Here is a 20,274-nt window from a genome sequence, read left to right on the forward strand (position 1 = left end):
CGAAAAAGGGAAGAGTCAATTGAACAAAACCTATTTGGGATTTAAAATGAGCAATCAAATCTGTAGGCAGTGAAGTGACCCAACTGCCTGATTACCCCATTTCTTCCAGAGTTAGAACTCGATCTCATCCACAAATGTCAAGTTTCCCTTCACAGGCTGGAGATGACAATCAAGCTCCACTGCTTTCCAACCGGCAGTCTGCTTCTCAACGTTAAGCTGATTTAAGCGATTGAACGAAGTTGAATCAACTGACATGAAAAACCAGCCTTCTCTTGGCAATTGCTACCGGCTGTCCAATCCTGATGTAGCACTTCAGCCAACTCTGGTGTCAGATGCTCAGCCAGTGACTTCCACCCATTCAGTGGCTTGATTTTAAAACTTTGGCTGGGAAATGTCGGCATTAAAAGACAAAAAAAAGATTTCTTAGATTGTAGAAAGTATAAGGACTGCACATGGATTGTGAGCTTTTCAGAATTATTATTTCTTTTTAATAAAATCCTTTAAAAACAAGAATCTTTTAAAAAAAAATATTTTTTTAATCCATCCCGTCCTGAGACAGAAATAGGAGGGAAGGATGCAAGTGAATGCAAACAGTGCAAAAACAGAACGTGTCATACCGAGTCCGACCAAGGGCCCATCCAGCTCATAGCCTCTCTCTGAGAGTGGCAGGAGTAGATGCTTTAGAGGGAGATCACTGATCTGGGTTTTGTCTAGAGTGATCTACCGCTAATTCATTACCCTCCCTGCCGTCCACCCTCGTTGGTTTAGATGCCAGAGGATACATCTCTGACCGGTCTGTTTAAGAGGTGTGGGACAAAAAAGGTGGGGCAGTAGCTGGAAGTGGGTCTAGGGTAGGGCAAGAGAGGAAAGGGAGTATAGCACATTTTTGCTGTGAAGGGAGGAAAACAGAGAGAGAATGCATACACGCTTGGGATGGGTTACAGAAAATAGGAAGGGGAGATGCAGAGATGAGACGAGCAGGATTTGGAGAGCAGCGAATAAGAAATGTGTGCTTAATGGAGGATATGGAGGAAAGAGGTAGGAGGGAAAGGGGGAGCACAGTGAGTAGAGTGAAGGAAGCCACAGCCTTGAAAATAGGTAGCAAAATCCTGCACAGAGAAGTGAGGGCTGCAGGTGGGGTAGGGTTTGAAGAGCAAGTCAAAGGTGGCAGGAGGCAGGTGTGATACTGGACCTCGAATTCGGTGAAGCTGGAGAAGTACAGCAGCTTAGCCCGGAGGATGGCAGCAGTCGCCAAGCTGCCATTGCTGTTCAGAAAGTGCTAGATATTCAGGACATTTTCCAATGAAACTACAATAACAGTTTTCATACGGATGACCTGTACTTAAAGGCTGTTTCTAGCCATTTAAATATTAGAGCAGGGAGGAAAGAATTAACAGGCATATAAAGAGATGGGACAAAATAGGGCAGAACCAATTCATTCAGCTGTCTGCAAACACCAGGGCTTTTGCCTCTCAGTCTTACGGTACGGCTGCAAGTTTATGGGATAAGTGGTTAATTAAGATGTGGGCCCCGACCAGCTGGACTATACTGCGTGTCTAATGTACTGGAGACTGCTTAAAGTTTATTGAGCAGTTTCAGAAACTAAATCACAATTATAGCAATCGACTTAAGAAACAAAAGCCAGATGGGTGCTATTCATTAACTGAGCTTAACGTCTTCACTAATTTATATGCACACTTTGGAGACTACCAGTTTCTCTATTAAGACAACAAGGGGAAAAAAGAAAAGAAAAAAAAAGAACAGAAATCCTACCTGCACACCCAGTGATCTGTTTTCTACATTAACTTCAGGCTTACGGCAAAGGAGGAGGAAAAGTTTTGAGACCCGATTCTCAGCAGGACATCCACAACTAGCTCAAGTAGCGAGCATAGCAGGCAGCATTGACAACCCCGGAAAACGGAAAGCCAGGAATCAGTCTTTTAGCGAGAGGGAGATGTCAGGTTTTTATTTGCCTTTTGGCTTCAGCCTTCAGAGTTCACATTTTTTCAGCTTTCCTCTGCAACCACAAGTGCTAGATGTGATCACGTGACTCCAAAAGCTGGGGCTCAGAAACACGAGACGGACTTAGTACTCAACAAGTGCTCATCATTTCTTAAAGTTGGGACTTAATTCTGTTTACCGTGCACAGAGCTTCGAGAATATTAGGCAGTAATTCGGCCTTGCGTGTGCATTCAGTTGCTGGTTACGCTTAGTTTTGGAGAGGCATAGAAGGAGATTTCTACAGCTTCCACACCATGCAGACTTTGGAGACCTCCCTTAAAAAAAGGCTCGAAGTAAGCAGCAGTGGCCGTGTCCATAAACAGCTGGGAGCACTAATATACACCTCTTTGCAGGACTCCACCGTGAAGTTCACTTTAGGCTGAAACGTGGTGCAGACGCAACGAACGGCGCAAGAGTGGTCTATTATCACTCGGCTTATTTTACCCCCAAGTGTTTGTAACACTTTTATTTTACCCAAGGCTGCAACAAATGCATAAAAAAGGATGCGGACTGAGGCAGACACCAGGAAGAGTTAGAATTGCAAGTAAAAAAAAATCTTTATTGCATCTTAGAAGCAAGTCTTTCAAAAAAGGTTTCCATGCATCAAATTCATTCCGAGTACCTACATCCTTGGGGCTGTCACCAACAAAAGAAATGACGACCATGACATGACACCGAATCTACACTAGCAATTCATATTCCACAAGTATATAACCACTGGTTATTTTTTTCTAAGACTTCTCACAACATGGTAACACTCTACGCATCAATTTTCATCTTTTCACTGTCCTCCACCTCCCAAAAGGGCAGGTAACGTGGAACTAAGAATAATGAAACAAAATGGTGCTGAAGAGTACAATAGAAAAATATATTGTTCACTGGTTTTATTTTTCCTTCTGAACAAGGTATTTACAAATAGGTAGATCCCAATGTAGCTGCTTCAGCAACAATATCTGTCACTGTTTGAAGTCTATGTGAAAGGTTACCTGCGTCGGCTTTAAGGCACTTCATTTTGTGTATTTCTTTAACCTTTCCTACGTGATAACTCTTAGGGAGCATATTTTATCCGCTCTACCACCTCCCACCCCACCCAAAGTTACTCACTACATTTTACAGAAATCTTGGGGGGGGAGGGGAGGGGGACTTCATGGAAAAAAAATACTTTCAAAAGAAATCTTTGGAGATCTGTTTACTGCAAATATATGATGTACACTATCTTAACAGTGAGAAAATGCAATACATTCCTAAAATATATAGATATAAATATTAAAATGACTAACAGATATTCAAGGAAAGGACAAGAACCTAAAAACAATGGATATTAAATAAATTAAAGACCTATCAGATACAGAAAAACAAAACAACTAGTACTCAAAGAACGTAATACTTGTTCCCATTAACATCTTGTAACTGACTGAACAAAATTAACGCAATCAGATGCAGTACATTTTCTATATAATTTTTTTTTCCCAATGATCTTACTGGGGATCTCCAATTCCTAATGATGTCGTTTTTTGTTTTTCAGCAGTAAATTCTTATTTTCCCTCCCACGTACAATTATTACAATTTAGCATATCACCATCGTGTGATCTCTGCTCTAGACAGGACAGCGATTGAGACCAACACCTAGAATCCATCGTGGATTCTGAAGCAGTAGATCCAGATCCGGACCAAGAACAACAAAACCACATTTCTAACAGGTTGTGCTTGTTTTCCTTGCCTGGCCTTGATAAGCGAAAGTGTAATTTAGGTTGAAATAGTCAATTATCTCAAACTCCTGCAATTAACAGGCACACCGATTTGCTTTTTTTCCTAACAAAATTTGATCAAAATGGCTATATTATTTTTAAAGAGTAGAAACTGTGTAATGTAAGACAGAACAGAACGTTTGGCTACAGTGATGTGCCACTTTGCTTGAATGTTCAGTTTCCAATTAAGAGAATCCTAGCAAAGAGGACAGCAATGGAAAAGGTAAGAAAAAAAACCCAAAACAATCTTTTGTTCGTAACGAAATTCTATTTCAAGTCAGACTTCTGGTGATCTGCCAGATCACATTGCCAATTTTTTTTTGGAAGGCAAATACTGATCACAGTTTTGTTCAAAATGAAAAAAAAGAGGAATTCTTTGTAAGAAAACGATGAGGACTTCTAAAATATATCCTGCATGGTCTTTAAAAGTGAACTATCAAAAACATTTTCCAAAAAATAAATTAGATAATTAAAAAAAACCAAAAAACCAGAGCAAGAGAGAGTCTTCTCCAGCATAGCTGGACACTAGGCTGTCCTCACTGAGCCATTAGTATTGCTGCTTTTCCCAAAACCTGGGTCATTCTTTTCAAGCCATAGTTCAGCTAATTGTTGTGTGGATCCATAGGTTGAAGCTTTGGACCCCAAGCACATTTTATATTGTTTTGGGTCAAGATTAGGGTCACAAAAGACAGGATGATGCACATGGACTACTCCAATCTCCTGGCTTCGGAGAGTCTTTAGCCCAGCTTGAATGACTTTGTTAAACAGGTCCACATCCTCCAGGCCCCAACCTTGAATTGAGACATCAAAACCACCTGCTCGAAGGAGATCTCCCTTGTAAATACAAGTGATGCCAAAGCCATAGTTCCTCCAGAAACCTGTTTTCTGGGTGAAGGCAAAATGATTGTCACTGGGAACTTTTCCACTATAAACAATCTTTGGATCATACTGGCTAAAGATGATTGGAAAGTATACTTGTTGGCCCAATACTGTATTGGCTCTACACCTCTGGAGAAACTCCGTGGTAAACACCAGGTCAACATCGCAGAAAAAAAGCAAAGACTCATTCTGAAACTGGGAAGACCCAACTTCAAGAGCCAAAGCTCTTGAGAACTCCCCAGACACCGGCAAGATCTGCATGTCAGCCTTGGGGTACTTAATACGGTAATCTCTCATTAATTCCACTTGTTTCGCCTTGTCGGGGTTTGAGTCGGAATTGAAAAGCAGGACAACCAGCTTGACATTTTGATTTGGAATGAGACAAGTTTTCTCGAAGTTCCCCATGAATCTTGCAAACATATCAAAGCGTCCAGACAGAGGAATTAAGATGTTGATCTTCTTGTCTTTGGGCTCTTTTCGCTCTGCCTTTGAGCCAGTGAGCTGGAATGGAACAAACATCTTCAGTGAATTGGATAGGAAAGACAAGGATCCAGAGTCCTGGTTAATTTTGCTGGCCAGCTCTTTGGCATCCATCTCTTCATGCTCCATGAACTGGATCTTGCTGAAGGTCTGTTGTAGGTAGGCATGCCTTCTAACAGGAACCGTCATCTTCTTCCCCTTATGCTTCTTGTACAGAAGCAACAAGTCAAGAACATATTCTGCCCCATACATAGGATTTACTCTGCGATAGCCATACTGTACCTCTTTGAAATCTATGATCCGTCCTCTGGTCTTAGCATTGGCATTGATCATTTCCATGACCTGCATAACAATGTCATCCAATGCTTCGCGCTGAGATGAATCCATCCCTCTCCGAGGGGGCTGTCCATCGGCAGCAGAATAGAGATATTTCCCCGTAAGGAACTCCCACTCCAAGATCTCCTCACGTTGCCGTGGCTGGAACCTCATGAAGGACGGCGCGATGCCCAGCTGAAGGTCATCTTTGCGGATTTCTGCATTGCTGTATTTGCTCATCAGGACAATCTCCCTGTGCAACTGTATTGTCCGGTGACGAAGTTCTGCTATTTTGCGACTCAGCATGTAACTATGAAGTCTATACTGGTATGGCGGGTTCTTGTTGGGATGCAGTGTTATAGCTCTGTGTATCTTGCTGTTTCGGAGATCTCGGATGTAGCCTTTCTTGTTCTGCTCGTAGTTTTCATAAAACAGCTGCTGCATCTGGAGAGAGAGAGAGAAAGAAGTTACTGTTTGTGCAGAATCAGCACCGTACGCATGAAATTGCCCCATACAGCCCGTCCTGTAAGAAAATTCCTCCTTGCTTACATGAACAGAACCTTGTCTGAATAAGCCTCTCCCCCTGCTTTAGGCACAGGTTGCAATGATACCAGCTGCTATTCAAAGGAATTAAGAAGCTTATTCATTGTAAACCGGTGAAGAAAACGTCTACCCTGGATTAGAGATTACTCTGGTCCATTCTGGGGATGTCACCATGATCTGAAAAACTGTGCAAGTAGATCACAAACTCATTTTCACCCAGTCTAACATGACATCATCAGATAAACATGTCAAAGCATGTTGTTTTTTCTGTGTGCTAGAACTAGTTGTATTACTCTGCTTTCCATATGCTTTTAAAAAAAAAAAAAATGCCTTATGGAGGTCACAATCCTATATACAGAATAAGTACATTTTCAATTCATCATGCATTCCTTATTCTTCCATTGCATTCAAAGTTTTTAAATCACTGAATTAAGGCTGTTAGCACCCAAACTAAGGGTCTTCACCAAAGATGCTTCTTTCTGTAACAAGCATTTGTGCTAGCAAAAGAGAAAGAGATGCCACAAGCACCAACCAGGAGCCCAACGCTGGAACAGAAGAAGATCCAGCCCTGAGCTTTTGTATTTCATTTGTGATACTATATTTAATGAAGTCTAACTTCTAATCCCTCTGACCATTTCATGCAGAAAAGAATAAAGGACACTTGCAGCAGAATAAACCTATTCTTAAAATGGGTGGCAGGCTACCTCAGATGACTCTTCTGAAGCTATCACATGTGTACGGCAGATGAAACAGCTACGAAGCGATCAAAGGAACAGCTAGTATCTGGTAGGATACAAGGCCAATCTGAGCAAGGATGCTCTTTATGAAATCCACTGAGAATTCACAGGGCTAAAAACTATGTGCTGATCTGATGAACAGGTATTTCACAGGTCACCCTTTGACCCTGTGAAATCAATGCCAAAATAGCGTGACACACTTAATTCCTACTGTCCCCATTTAGAAAGGAATTAAAAGTTTTACTGTCGATAGGATTTTTTATGGCTAATGTACTTAATCTATGGAAAGAATACATCGAGCAAAAAGCTGAAATCCCCTCGACAGACATTTGTGTCAGAATTAAATCTGAGACGCCCCTAAAACGTAACCACGAGAGCTACTTCGGTGTGCCAATGCCAAATCACATGGAAATCAACTGAAGTATGGTGCCCACCTTTGTCCAGACATTTGCTCTTTCTCCCCCGCTCCCAGTACCCTGAAGCAATTCGGCTGCCTTGCTTGCATGGGCTGCACGTTGCACGTACACCTGGTACCCAGCAGAAAGGGCCCTGATCCTGATTAGAGCCTGTGTGAATAATGGGTGAACTCTCCATCTGCTACTCAGTACAAAACACCTTGCAGGAGCAGGGTGTTACCAAGGGCAGCTCTGAAACCCAGATGCACTACAGAATTACATGGATATAGAGCCTTGCCAGATGAACTTGCATCACGTATGGCTGCCTCCCGCCTCACCGTAAACCCCCCTCCTCTTCAGTGCTACCCCTGTATTACTTCCATGGTTCATAAAGGGATACGTCTGCACATTTAGCCTTGCAGTTTTCATTCGAAGCAGTGCAACTCGCAGACCTGGTGTCTCACCCACTTTGAATCAATCTCACGAGCCCCCCATTACAAGGGAGAATTTATACAGTGAGAATAAAACCACTAAGATACCCCAGAGCTACAACACATTTTTATTCTAATCTGGCTCCAGCAGCATGTCTTTTCCCATACTAAATATAGCACTAGAAGCACTGATATATACAGTAACTATTGGCAGATCTCAACGGCAGGGCACGTGGAAGCAACATGCTTCCCATCCGTCTGTGCAGCGCCAGGGAGGGAACGTTTTTTTTTTAAAAAAAAGAACACATAAGCAGCTACTTTTTCAGCCCTGATATCGAGCGCAGTGATTTGAATTTAAAATGAAACAAAAACAGAAGACCTCCGAACAGCAGCAACAACAGCAGAAAAAATAAAACCACCCCTCTTTCCACACCCCACCCTCCCCCAAAGTGCTTTTACTCCAAAATACCAATCCATGGCATTCTCAAAAAGGCACAGAACAAAAAAAATCATGAGAAGCAGAAGCACATCTAGATTAGACAAGGCAGATTTAACAGTATACCGATGGCTGCGGGGGGAGAGGGGGGAAACGTTATGAAACCTCTGAAGACGGGTGAAGATACGGGCCGTTAACAAAACTGTCCGAAACAAAAAGTAACGAGCGTATTAGCAAACTGCTAGAGTCTTCAAGAGAAAAAAAAATAACCTGTTAACAGGGCAAATTAAAGCCTGGAACATTTTATACCATTTCCATTTCCAAATTAAAAGCTGGATAACCTCTTAGAAAACTGACTTGAAAACAGATCTCACCCTGGGCTTCACAGGTGTTTCATGTTTCAGCCCAAGGCAATTTAAACAGAAAAGCCTATTAAATACCGAAAGAATTACCAAAAGGTGGGAATTCTAACAAACGGCTCGCTCCAGCTGAGCTACCAGCCAGCATGCGAGGATCGCTAATTAGACGCGCCATCGCTCCCAGCCAGCATTTATATAACTAGAATTTTTCAGAAGACTAAGCTGCGAGGTTGGCATTTACACCGCTTTTCCTATAAAAGCGTCATCTCTCTTCTAACCCACAAAGCAAGAGCTCCTCCACGCACTTGGTAAGCACGGGCAGGCCTCGGACGCTGTGAGCCTGATCCTCTCCTCAACGATGTTCAGGGGTAAAGGCCTTTAAAAGCCACAGCAGATCACACTTAAGATGCCATTTCCGAGGCTTTGGAAAGGGTGAATGCATTCAGCGTGTTCCAGACGACTAATGTCAGGAAGGAAATGGGCACCATGTTGTAAGCAGCTACAATCAACCTAATGACTTTTTGGAGTCCACTGATTCACCATTACAACAATTTAATCCTTTATGGACTTATTAATGAGCCCCGTGTGAGAAGTGTGCATCAGTAACAATGCCGGAGCACTCATCTATCCCATGGCTGTCTTCTACCCCACAGCATAACCCTGACAAGTGCATTGCTCAAGAGCAAAGAGTTAGAAAGGACAGCCTAATTCAGATGCAAAACTGAAGGGCTTACCTTCCCTCCACCTCTTGGGTTGACCGGGTCATGGGTAAGCCTAGGTAAGTAGTCAGTATAACTTACGGCTGGCGATCAAAAATATTTGTGTTTGGAGATGCACTGCAAGACTGGGATCAGTGGTGTCCCACCAACTGGTTAGGCAGACACAGTTGCCCACCATTGCTAAAAACCTCCAAGAATAAAATAACCAGGTGGCAGGCACGCTCTTTCCAACTGCCTGCGTCTTTGTGATTGCTTTCGGAGATCCGGGATCTATAAGTATGCAATCAGAAAGACACAGGCAGCTGAAAAGAGCGTGCCTGCCACCTGGTTATTTTATCGTTGGAGTTTTTTTAGCCACGGTGAGCAACTGCGATTTTATTTATTTGCACCTACTGACCAAAGCCACTGAAAGAGAAGTCCGGCAGAAAATCTCAGCCGCTTGCAACGTGAGCCTTCTGTGTGCAACGCGCAGTTCTCTGCAGGATGTCACGGGCAAACGTCTGCATGACTAATTGGTTACTGGATCCTGGCTAGGACGACACATATGCAAACTCCTCGTTCACAGGAGCACATCTTTAAGTACTTTTTAAAAGCACCTTTCACGGTTATTAAATTTTGCAACGATTATATTCTAAGCGTGCTTTATTCCGATGCACAGTCCTGGAAACGTAGGGATACAAAGAAGAGCCACTCTTTATTGACCACTATTTATTCTAGACCTGTTGAAGCCTTAAAAACCCTAATGTTCCTCAATCCGTTAGAGGCTGAATGTTTGAACTGTGGGACAGCTGTTGTGGGCACTGTGGGCTCGGGGCCAAGCAGCCAAGTGAAAGAGAGAGTGTTATGTTGCTCGTTTTCAATGAAGAAGTCTTTTGCAGGCCAAAAAAAAAAAAAAAGTGTATTAGAGAAAATGGACTTAAAAAAGACGGCCAATTTATATAGAAACTGGCCCACAGCCACATAATAGCCCCAGAGGACTCTCTCTCTCTCTCTCACAGCTCCAGATTGTATTGCCGCAGCCCAGAAAACACAGCTCCACAAGTCTCAGAAAAAGCAGCCACGGACAAGCCATGTTATACAGCCTACTTAACGAAAACCTGGGATGTACTTTAAATATAACGCCAATCTAATTAAAAGTTAGCATTGCACAGCTCATGAGAGCTTTGCTCCCGGCTCAGCAGCAGGCTGAGGATGCTCTACCAGATCAGCCCACCGCTGAGGCCCCATCTTCACTTTTAAAAGATTTTGGTGGTTGACGTAAGAGCAGCCGGCTCACTCGCCCTGCCCAGCACAGGTGCAATTATACTGATTTGAAACTAGAACTTGTGCTGGTTTGCCAAAAAGTTAATCCCATACGATGGTCAGAAGTCTGCCTCAGTCTAGTGGTTCATGTGATTATGGCACACCGGTTTCTGTAACAGCAAGCAATGCAGCATTGGGACCTGCACCATATTTGTCTGTCTTTAAATTCCCCTGATCAAATGACCAAATGCCCCTTTGCAGCTGGGTTGATTTGGCGGGGGGAGGAAGATGAATAAGTACTTCCTGAGAACTCCCTCAGTCTTTAAACCCTGTAAGCTGTCCACTTGCCACGATAGCAAAGGATACAGAAATGTTGCCCATGGCTCTGTGGAAGATCGCTGAACAGATGCCACTGTTCCCGGTGGTGGCGGATGCCGGAACAAGGAGCAATGGTCTCAAGTTGCAACGAGGGAAGTTAAGGTTAGATATCAGGAAAAACTTTTTCACTAGGAAAGCAGTAAAGCGCTGGAACAGGCTACCCAGAGAGGTTGTGCAATCTCCATCCTTGGAGGTTTTTAAGACCCGGCTAGACAAAGCCTTGGTTGGGATGAGATAATTGGGGTTGCTCTTGCTTGGGGCAGGGGGCTAGACTAGGTGTGACCTCCTGAGGTCCCTTCAACCCTTATGCTCCATGATCATCCTTAACTTCTGAACTGAAAGTGCAGCATTCTGGTCCCAGTTCAGGAAAGCATGGGATCCACTCTTAAGCCCATCCCCAAGTCAAACCACAGCGCTTAAACACATGCTTAACAATACACAGAACCTGTAAAGGTTTTGCACTTAAAGAGAGTATAAAAATATTAATTGGACAGGTAGCATCTGAACTTATCATGCTGTTTTGGAAAGGAACATTATGGGTGCTATAAAATGACATTAGACCCTCCTATTCATAGATTGTAAGGCTGGAAGGGACCTTGGAAGATCACTGGGTCCAGCGCCCTGTACCAAGCAGGAAAGATAACCGACTATGAAACTATGAAAAAAGTCTAAGCCCACTTGCCAGCAACAGTGAACTGCATTGACAAAATAAACTTATCTTATGGTATTAGGTTAAACTATGTCGGTGGTTTCATTTCAGCTTTTGGGATTCACTAGGACTCTCTCAGGGGCTTCACTCCCAACAGCACCTTGCATATTGCTGAGCTCTGAAGCTACTGTTCCCTCTGTCCAAAGTATTTTGAAAGGGCATCCAAATATCTTAGACAGCTTTACAAGTAAGGCAAATGCGAGGTCAGTGAATTCCCAGGGGATTTTAAGTCCAGCTGTGAATTAGAAGAGTGAATGGGCTCAAGTCCAATCTGTAGTTTACAATAATGTGCAACCGGTTCATTAAACAACTGCCCTTTGTGCCCTGTCTAAGTAGAAAGGCTGGAAAAAAAACGCTCCTGAATTTGCACAAGTCCCCTCCCCAGTTTCTCCAAACCAATTAGCTTTTACTGGATTGTACTTTCCAAGTCTGGTGGTGGCAGAAAGGAGAAGTCATGCAAACATCCTGTCACGCAAGCAGCCACCAAGCGATCGTGATGCATCAGCAGTTTTGGCCCTTAGCCCTCCAGCTTCACGGACCTGGGACTATGGACTTACGAGTTTGAACCAACTGCTCCGGAAAGAACGGGAAGAGGAGAGATTACGATTTAAGATGTCCTTGTGGAGAAGAACAAACCTTTTTGTTGCTGCGTTACAATCATGTTTTTCCGTGCTTTAGACAATGGTACAGAATCCAGTTGATCTTCAATTGTAATCCTGGAAAGTGAAGCCTCGTACTGAAAAAGTCCAGAGGTCAGTCATGGGAACCGACCGATTGGGACTCTGGGTGACAAAAACATGGAAGACAGGAGCCTTCCCTAAAGAGAGATGCATCTGGACTGCTGTCTGGTCCGTTGAAATAACTTCCTTCCATTAGGATCAGTTGACTGAACACCCACCCGCCCGCACTGCAGACCTAGAAAGCCTCAGGCCTGCTTCTTTTGAGTTGTTTTATTCTTTAAAGCAGACCAGAGCCTATTCTGCAAGTGTTTTGTGTTATTTAAAAAAAACACAGTAACAAAATCAAAAGGCCCTTCAAACTGGCTTTTCATAGTTTTTAAATGTGCTTGTGCAACTGCAGATCATTTGGCTGTAATTTCAGATTCTGCTTCCAACCAATTTGGATTGAAAAGAAGCAAAAGCAAAGCAAATGCTGGCAGATTATGGTTGTGAGCAGACTCTCATGCAACTACGGATGAAGTGCTGCATCATGCATGTTAATAGCTCGTGTTGAACTTTTTAGAGACTGTGCGTTCAAAAGCCCCTTCTTGCATTCCCAGTTGAAGCACGAGGTTTTACGCATAAGTCTGTCTTGCTGGAGCTCAGGCATGACCCATGGGCCAGGTGATTCAGCTTTCCTGAGCAAGCTGAGCAACCAGCTTCCTTTACCAATCCAGACAAAAACAGGAACCCAGTAGAAGTAACTCAATTCTGATACGTTCACTTAAAGACCAGACAACGGACTTGACCAATTTGTTTTCCTACCAAATACTTGGCATCACAGGGTTTTGCTGGGGGGTTTTTTCCCCGAACCCCTACCCCCTGCTTCTTTCTCAGCTGCTGCAGTACAGATTTCAGGGCCACCTTGGGCTTTTCATTAGGACTTTTGGCAGGCCCAAAGAACAGCCCCAGTCCTTAAAGTCTGTGCCTGCTCTACTTCAAATTAAGCTCTAAAAACTTCAGGGCTTCAGAGAAGTCCTCTCTGGAGCATGGGCAGATTGCTCTAGGGCAAATTCTTGGGGAGGAACAGAAAGCTTTCAGGGACAAACCGATCATTTGTGACAAGGCTGGAGTGGCCTCCATCTCCACCCTGTACTACTGCAGGCAGCGAGGAACTGGAGATCTCCAATTGGAGTGGATTTCCATCAGGTCTTTTAACAATAATACAGCAAAAGATGCCTTTAGACACAGCAGATAGTGATACCTCCGACAGGCACGGTACGGCGACCAAGTGGGCACCACAACAAGCTCCTGAACATATTTATAAAAGAAAGTGAATGATGCTGAAACCATTTCAAGTCATATAAAAAAAACAACCCCACAACAAAGAAAGCATAAAAATAAAAATTTAATGCATGGTCTTTTCTTAGTAGCCTCCAGTTTACCCTATCACAGAAACCCATTGCTGAAATTACAAAGTAGAGAGTTACGCTAATCCACCGTTACTGAACAGGCTTCAGAAATGGAGATAAGCCCAGTGGGGTGGGTTTATCTTAGCTGCATCTCAATGCCAATGATTTTGACAGAGTTTTGGCAACAAGTGAATCAAATCCCAAGATCCATACTAAGGGCCAGACCTCATATGAGCATGAAGCTCTGATGCAGGATCTAGCTGCTGGATCCAGACCATAGGACTTGCCTAGGGTTAGGGATTTTGCCCACCACAGGTGTACCATTTCTAAGTAAAGCACAGTCAAAAGCAGTTAGCTGTATCCACACAGGATCTCTGTAGCTTGTGTAGTTCGAACAGTACAGTACAAAAATCTGTAATGCAAACAAATCCTCAGTCCTTAGCCTCCCTGAGCCCTTTGAGGAATTTTGCCACGGTAATAATGGCCAAGTTAAAAATAACCTAGTTTCAGACCAACTGCAGCAAACACCAGTTACTAGGGCTGCGTGAAATGTCGGCAGCCGTTTTGTTTTGGAGGCATTTTGGGCTGTTTCGGTGCCTGAAACACCGAATCCGAATCGAAACGGAAGGCTCAGAAACATCTCTGAAACTAAACGAGGCATCCCAAACATTTCAGGCTTTTGGAGCTGGGCTTGCAGACTTTCGGAGCCGGGCTGTACGCTGCTGTCCTGCCACGTGACTCAGCTCTGCAGGGAGCAGAGATCTGTGATGGGGATCTCCTCGCTGCCGCTGCCCACCCCGCACTGCCCCGGTGACACAGGACTGCATGGGGCAGGCAGTGACGGGGAGGAGACCCTAGTGCCAGGTCACGAGGCAAGGACCAGCAGGCTTGCTTGCCACTGCAATGCTTCCCTGTCCCTCGGCCAGGCATAAGAGGGATTAGAGATCTGTGTTGGGGTCTTGTCACCTGCACGGAGGGCAACGGCCCTCCTCCTCTGGACGAGCCACCCACGGCCCCGTCCTGCTCCCCGCTGCGGCCCTGCAACCCCCGGTCTCAAGCCCTGCTCTGCTAGGTAGGGCTGTGCAAAGTTTCCCTTGCAGCCCATTAGAAACAGACTCGGAGGAGATTTGGCCGAAATGAAACAGGACAGCCATCTGCAACCAGCTTTAAAAAGAAGCAGTTTTACAAACCAGTTCCCATATCTATTAATTTTGTAGGGCCTATAATTCGCTCTTTTCTACAAGCATCAACTTGTACTAGTCAGGGCAGACCAGGCCAGGTCTGCTACCATTATGACTGTAGACAGTACGACCTGCAGTTGTCTATGCCGAGGGTTGGGCGGTGGGAAATAACCCAACCACCTCTGTGGTGCCAACTGCTTCGGGCAGAGGAGAAACCTAGAGGGGGGTACTAGTCCTTACCCCTTGTGGAGAAAATGCCATTAAAGGCAGATGCCAAGGCAAGGTGGACTGGGCTCTCCAGCTTTGGTTGGCAACCAGTCTAGAAGCAGAGCCCCAAAAGATCTTCTTTGTACCAGCACTTCCTGCAGAAAAGCTGACTCCAAATGCACCAGCTGTTGCCTTTCCTTTGGGATCAACCAGCCAGGCCGAGAGGGGGACATTGGTATATGAGCAACTCAAGCATCTCCGTATCAACTGCCCTAGCCTTTGCAGCCAAAACAAGCATCAACATAAATGTCAACGTTCAAAATGGGCATGGGAATGAATACCTTTCATTTCTCACGTGGCCGCCAATGGCCAGGCCAAGTGCTCTAGTCATGATCACCTGCAAAGCAGCGAGAACATCATGACCACGCCAGACCCCTGCAAGAAGCGCGGGAGCCCGAAAACACAAATCGGATCAAATTGGGCAGAGCCAAATCCCTGCGCAGATCCGACTTCCTCTGAGAGCAGAGGGCTGTTTTTGTGACATTAATCACATTAATCTTGTGACTAAGCACTTGGCATCATTTAGGAAGATGTGTAAAAATGAGATGTTTGAATCGAGTCTCATGCTGTCGCCCATGTCACCTGTTGAATAATATCCCTCGGCATACTCCCACCTCCCAATAGTGGAAAAAGAAAACAGAAAAAAGTGCCCAGTGTATTATGAAAGACTCTCTCTCAATGTGACAGAACCATTTTGGGGCGATTATAAAAGGACTCCTACTTCCATGAAGCCATTCAGCGCTCATAGCACTTTTTATCAGTGCTTGCAAGCCATCAGCTCTGATGTCCTAGTGAATTTTCACTGCACAGAGGTATGTTCTGCTGAGCTACCTCTTTTCTGCCACCCCCCAGTTTCTGAAGGAGGATGCTATCCCTGACTTTCACTCCCGCACTGCTTTGTGACTTTGCACACTGTTTAGAAGCTGTCTTGTTCCTTTTCAGGTATTCCCTGGATGTAATGGGCAAATCAATTCAGTAAAATCCATCTTAGCTAAGCCGGAGACGTCAGCGCAAGTATCCATTAGCCCTGAATAGCGGCAGTCGTTCCTGTCCAAGGTACAGCTGCCAAGAGCATCTTCTTTGCCTAGGATTGGCAACAGCCCTTTGCAGGCTCACTTTCTCATCACATCAAGTTCAAGCTTTCTCTCCTCAACCTCAAGGCCCCTCATCTGCCCTGTGACCAACCCGCAGACACCCAGCCTGCTGTTTCCTTCCATGAATGGCATTCCCCATCCTCTAATCGGAGGAGGGATGGCAACAAGCAGTAGAAATGGGCCTTCCTGCTGGCCCAGGGAAACAGGATTCTGGTCTTACGTGATGTGAGGACACCATCCGAGATTGCTCTGTGTCTGCCTCTCCCACAACCAGCTTTCCTCCCTCTTTCAGGCTACCCCCTAGTGATGGGGCTCCCTTTGCAGACAGACCTGCCTGGCCATTGCTCTCTCTTCAAAACCCAGTTCTATCTCCAGGTCTACAAGAAATAAACTAGCTCATTACACAGGCGTGGTACAAGGGCCAATTTTAAGAGCACGCCGTTTAACTGCATGCCTCATGTTGGTCTCTAATCCCAAGAATTTACCAGTTTTTAAGAAGGAAAGCATGTCAAGTTTGGAACGAACCCAGCGAAGGCTGCATCCTTTGACTGAACCCAACAAAGCAGGGAATCCACATGAGATGATGTGAAGCTCCTTCCTGTAGGTGTGTTTATAATTATTCATAACACCCCATCAGAAGTTCCCGTTATCAGGTCCAGCAACACTGTGGGCATGAGACACATAGGCAAATGGAACAGCCACTCTGAATCATAGAAAATAAGGGGTGGAAAAGGCCCTCAGGAGGTCATCTAGTCTTCAAAGCAGGACCAGCCCCAGTTAGATCAACCCACCCAAGGCTTTGTCCAGCCAGGGCTTAAAAACCTCCAAGGATGGAGCTTCTACCACCTCTCTGGGTAACTTGTTCCAGTGCTTTACTCCCTCCTCATGAAAAAGTTTTTCCTAATAACCAAACTAAACTCCTCTTGCTGCAACTTGAGCCCATTGCTCCTTGTCCTGTCATCTGGCACTACTGACTTCACACCCTTTAGAAGTACTTGAAGGCTGCTATTAAATCCCCCCTCTGCCTTTTCCAAACTAAATAAGGCCAGTGCCTCCACCATTCCTCACAAGTCATGCCTCCCATCCCCCAAACCATTTTCATTGCCCTCCACTGAACTCTCTCCAACTTTTCCATATCCTTTCTGTAGTGGGGGGCCCAAAACTGGACACGGGACTCCAGATGTGGCCTCCCCAGTGCTGAAGAGGGAAAGAATCACTTCCCTTGATCTTCGGGCAGCGCTCTTACCAATGCATCCCAGTATGCTGGTAGCCTTCTCTGCAACAAGGACACACTGCTGTCTCATATTCAGCTTACTGTCCGCTATCACCCCCAGGTCCTTTTTTGCAGAGCTGCTGCCCAGCCCATCGGCCCCCAGCCTGCACCGGTGCATGGGATTGTTCTGTCCTAAGTGCAGGACTTTGCACTTGTCTGTGATGAACCTCATAAAATTATTTTTGTTCTAATCCTCCAACTTGTCAAGGTCTCTCTGAAGGATAGCTAGTCTGTCCTTGTTTGTGTGGCAAGTAAGGACAGACTAGCCAGAGGCGGCAGGCACTCAGCAGTGAGCCAGTCCCCCTTTGATACAAGGCAGCGATGTGGCCCAGCTGTGGCATTTCTGAAGCACCAGGGCAATTTTACTGGTCTTTCAAATACTTCTTCAGAGGCGAACCAGGCCCAGCTAGTCCTGTTCACGGTCACTACTAACATTACTGGTAGGGGCGTGCATAATGCAACCACTGAGGGCTGAACTAGAAAACTCACCTCCTTTCACAAGGGCAGTGCGGGATGTCAGCGTTCAGTACTTATGGCAGCATGACACGGCTCTGAAATGCGTGCCTTCAGGGCATGTGTGCTTTCTGCCAGAAGCACTGATTAACAAGCATTCAGAGCGGCAAAGAAAGAAGCCACAAGGGAGAAACTACATGCTTCAGTCAGTCTGCTCAACTTGCAGCGTACGGCTGGCTCGAGCCGGGATGGGAACGAGCGCTGCGGGGTGTGCATTTGCTGCAGACAGATGCCACGATTGCGAAAGCAATCCTTGCTATTGCATTGCTACCACATATGATGAGTATCAAGGTAAATCTGATTGCAACCTATGCTTTGCCTCATCCCCAGGAAATGAGGCATCTAACCAGCAATAAGTGTCCAGCTAACCTGCGACTGTGCAAAAACCGTAAGGTGAGATGGTCCCTGCCCCAAAGGGGATACACCATAATTAGGTTACTTTTTCATGGAGATCAGTAGAGCTACACTGCCCTGACAGAGGATTCAGACTACCTTCCGCCATGCACATTAAACAGCCGCATTAATCTACTATGAAGGCTTCCAACTATGAAGGTTGCCCAAGTTTGTACCTTTCTTCCCTAGGGTGACAAGACCTCCTGCTTTTGCAAGGACAGTTCAGTTTTATTCCAAGGTATGATGCTTTCTTCAAAATGAAGACAGACAGACTCCAGCCCCACTCAACTAGTAAGCTCTGCTGAGAGCAGGCTTTGGGAGAGCTCTCTGAAGCATAAGGGAACAGATATTACAGTTAATTTTGGAGAGGCAAGTCTCCTTTTGCTCAGTAAGACAGACCCTCCTTCGGATAGGACAGCACCTGCTCATGACTATGCAGGCCAGACCCCACTTCACCCTCCAAACGTTGGCAGATGCTGTGTGCTCCCAGAAAGCCAGTATCTTTCTGCATTTCTACAATGTTAATCGTCCAGCCCATCACTGGAACAACTTTCTCAGTGCTGGAATGAGCTGCCAGGCAGACTGGCATCCCTCCCTTTGCGGTATCCAAACTAGTCCATTAGTGCAAGTACAGTTAAAGATTTCATATGGAGTGGCTGGATCACTGTGCAGTCTGAGGCTTTCCAGAGATCTGCTCCGTGGCACCATTCGGAGGAGATGTAAACTGTTATTCTGCAATCGCTGCCTGCTGCGATACATACAGTGGGGCGAAGTGCGGAGGCTCACCTCCAAGTCTGCGTGAGTTATGCTCCTCTATACCAGCTATAATTTCGCTTTGGCACCAACGTGTTCAATTGCTGCTTTTAACATTTTAGCATGCCCCAAGCTGAAGCAGGAAGCGCGGTTACTGACAACTCCCCTTGCACTGAAGGAAAAGGCATTAGCCACCATAAAAAAGTGGAATGTAGCCTCAGAGCTGACAATCAAGTTCTGCACAAAACTTGTCAGGTCAAGCAAGGCATTTAAGTTTCTAGCAAAGATGAGCTGAGACCATGCGAACAACTTTGAGTTCTCCCAACCAGTTCCCTCGTTCCTCTCCTTTCCTGGAAGACAGTTCAGCTCACAATGTCCTGGGGGGTTTCAGCCACTGATTTTGAATTTGTCCCCTGCCTGCTACTTTTACTGTATTCATTTGCTGCTACACCACAGCAGATTGTACACCCAACTCTGAATTCATAGCCAACACGGCATCTTCCTCGTATTCTCATTGGTTTAAGATGTCTCTGGAAACAGAGGACTGGAAGGCCTCTACTTACTTCTAGGTTTTGTTTCGTTTTAAATATATATTTGAATATTTTGCACTGCATTTCCCTACCCCCATTTCTCACCTGCTTGGGAAAAGGGAACCTTTCTGCTTAGGAGATTACAAGGAGATTTAGGGGGCAACAAAGCAAATAAAGGTTTGGGGTCTAACTTGTGCTGCTGCGTCCAAGAGAAAAAGGAAGGAGAAAACAGAGCTCAGCAAATGGATGGCAGAAGGGGCTCATCATCAGGAAAGCAAGTTTGTCTCAGCTCAAGGGTCTTAAGCAGTTAGTTTATGACTAAACTGCCTCATCTATATCTATATATCTATATAGACCCATGGTTTGGAAGGGCCTTAGATAATGGGTTAGTGAAACAAATGGGCTGATGCTTTCTTCTGCTAATTCTTCCATACTGCTCTCACAAGACTTTTGTTCAGCAAGAATGAAATATTCTGGATAAGGGGTGAGATTCGGGGGTGGAAACAACCACCACCACCACCACCTGCAATGGCAAATCCTCCGCTGTTGATCAACTTCCTTAAAGCACAGAGGTGAACACCGAGTCTATTGCAATATCCAGCCCCTTATTACACAATCATTTTGGCAGTTAAATCTTTTTAACAATCACCAACAAAGCTACTTAGCAGGCTATCTTCAGGAGCTCTATTGTGCACTTCTCATCATCGCCTGGGTCTTGGTCAGCATTTTAAAACCTTTCACCACAGCATGGCTGCAAAGTGAACCAACAGGTAATGTAGCTGCCACGAGAGTTCCTGTAAATGGGAATAAATTAAAACCCAGGCCCC

The 20,274-nt window shown here is 45.1% G+C and overlaps 1 protein-coding gene across 2 annotated transcripts in view; it reads right to left on the minus strand.

The window, feature by feature from the left end:
* Positions 1 to 2,546: 2,546 nt before the first annotated feature.
* Positions 2,547 to 20,274, minus strand: part of CHSY1 (chondroitin sulfate synthase 1) — a 93,544-nt gene continuing 75,816 nt past the window's right edge. For both annotated transcript variants that reach the window (XM_025199597.1, XM_025199598.1), the window contains one exon: positions 2,547 to 5,867. In XM_025199597.1, coding sequence (XP_025055382.1) covers positions 4,275 to 5,867 — 1,593 coding nt within the window. In that variant the 3' untranslated portion in view covers positions 2,547 to 4,274. The remainder of the gene's footprint in view (positions 5,868 to 20,274) is intronic.

This window comes from Alligator sinensis, unplaced genomic scaffold, assembly GCF_000455745.1.
Source record: "Alligator sinensis unplaced genomic scaffold, ASM45574v1 scaffold210_2, whole genome shotgun sequence".
Lineage (NCBI taxonomy): Eukaryota > Metazoa > Chordata > Crocodylia > Alligatoridae > Alligator > Alligator sinensis.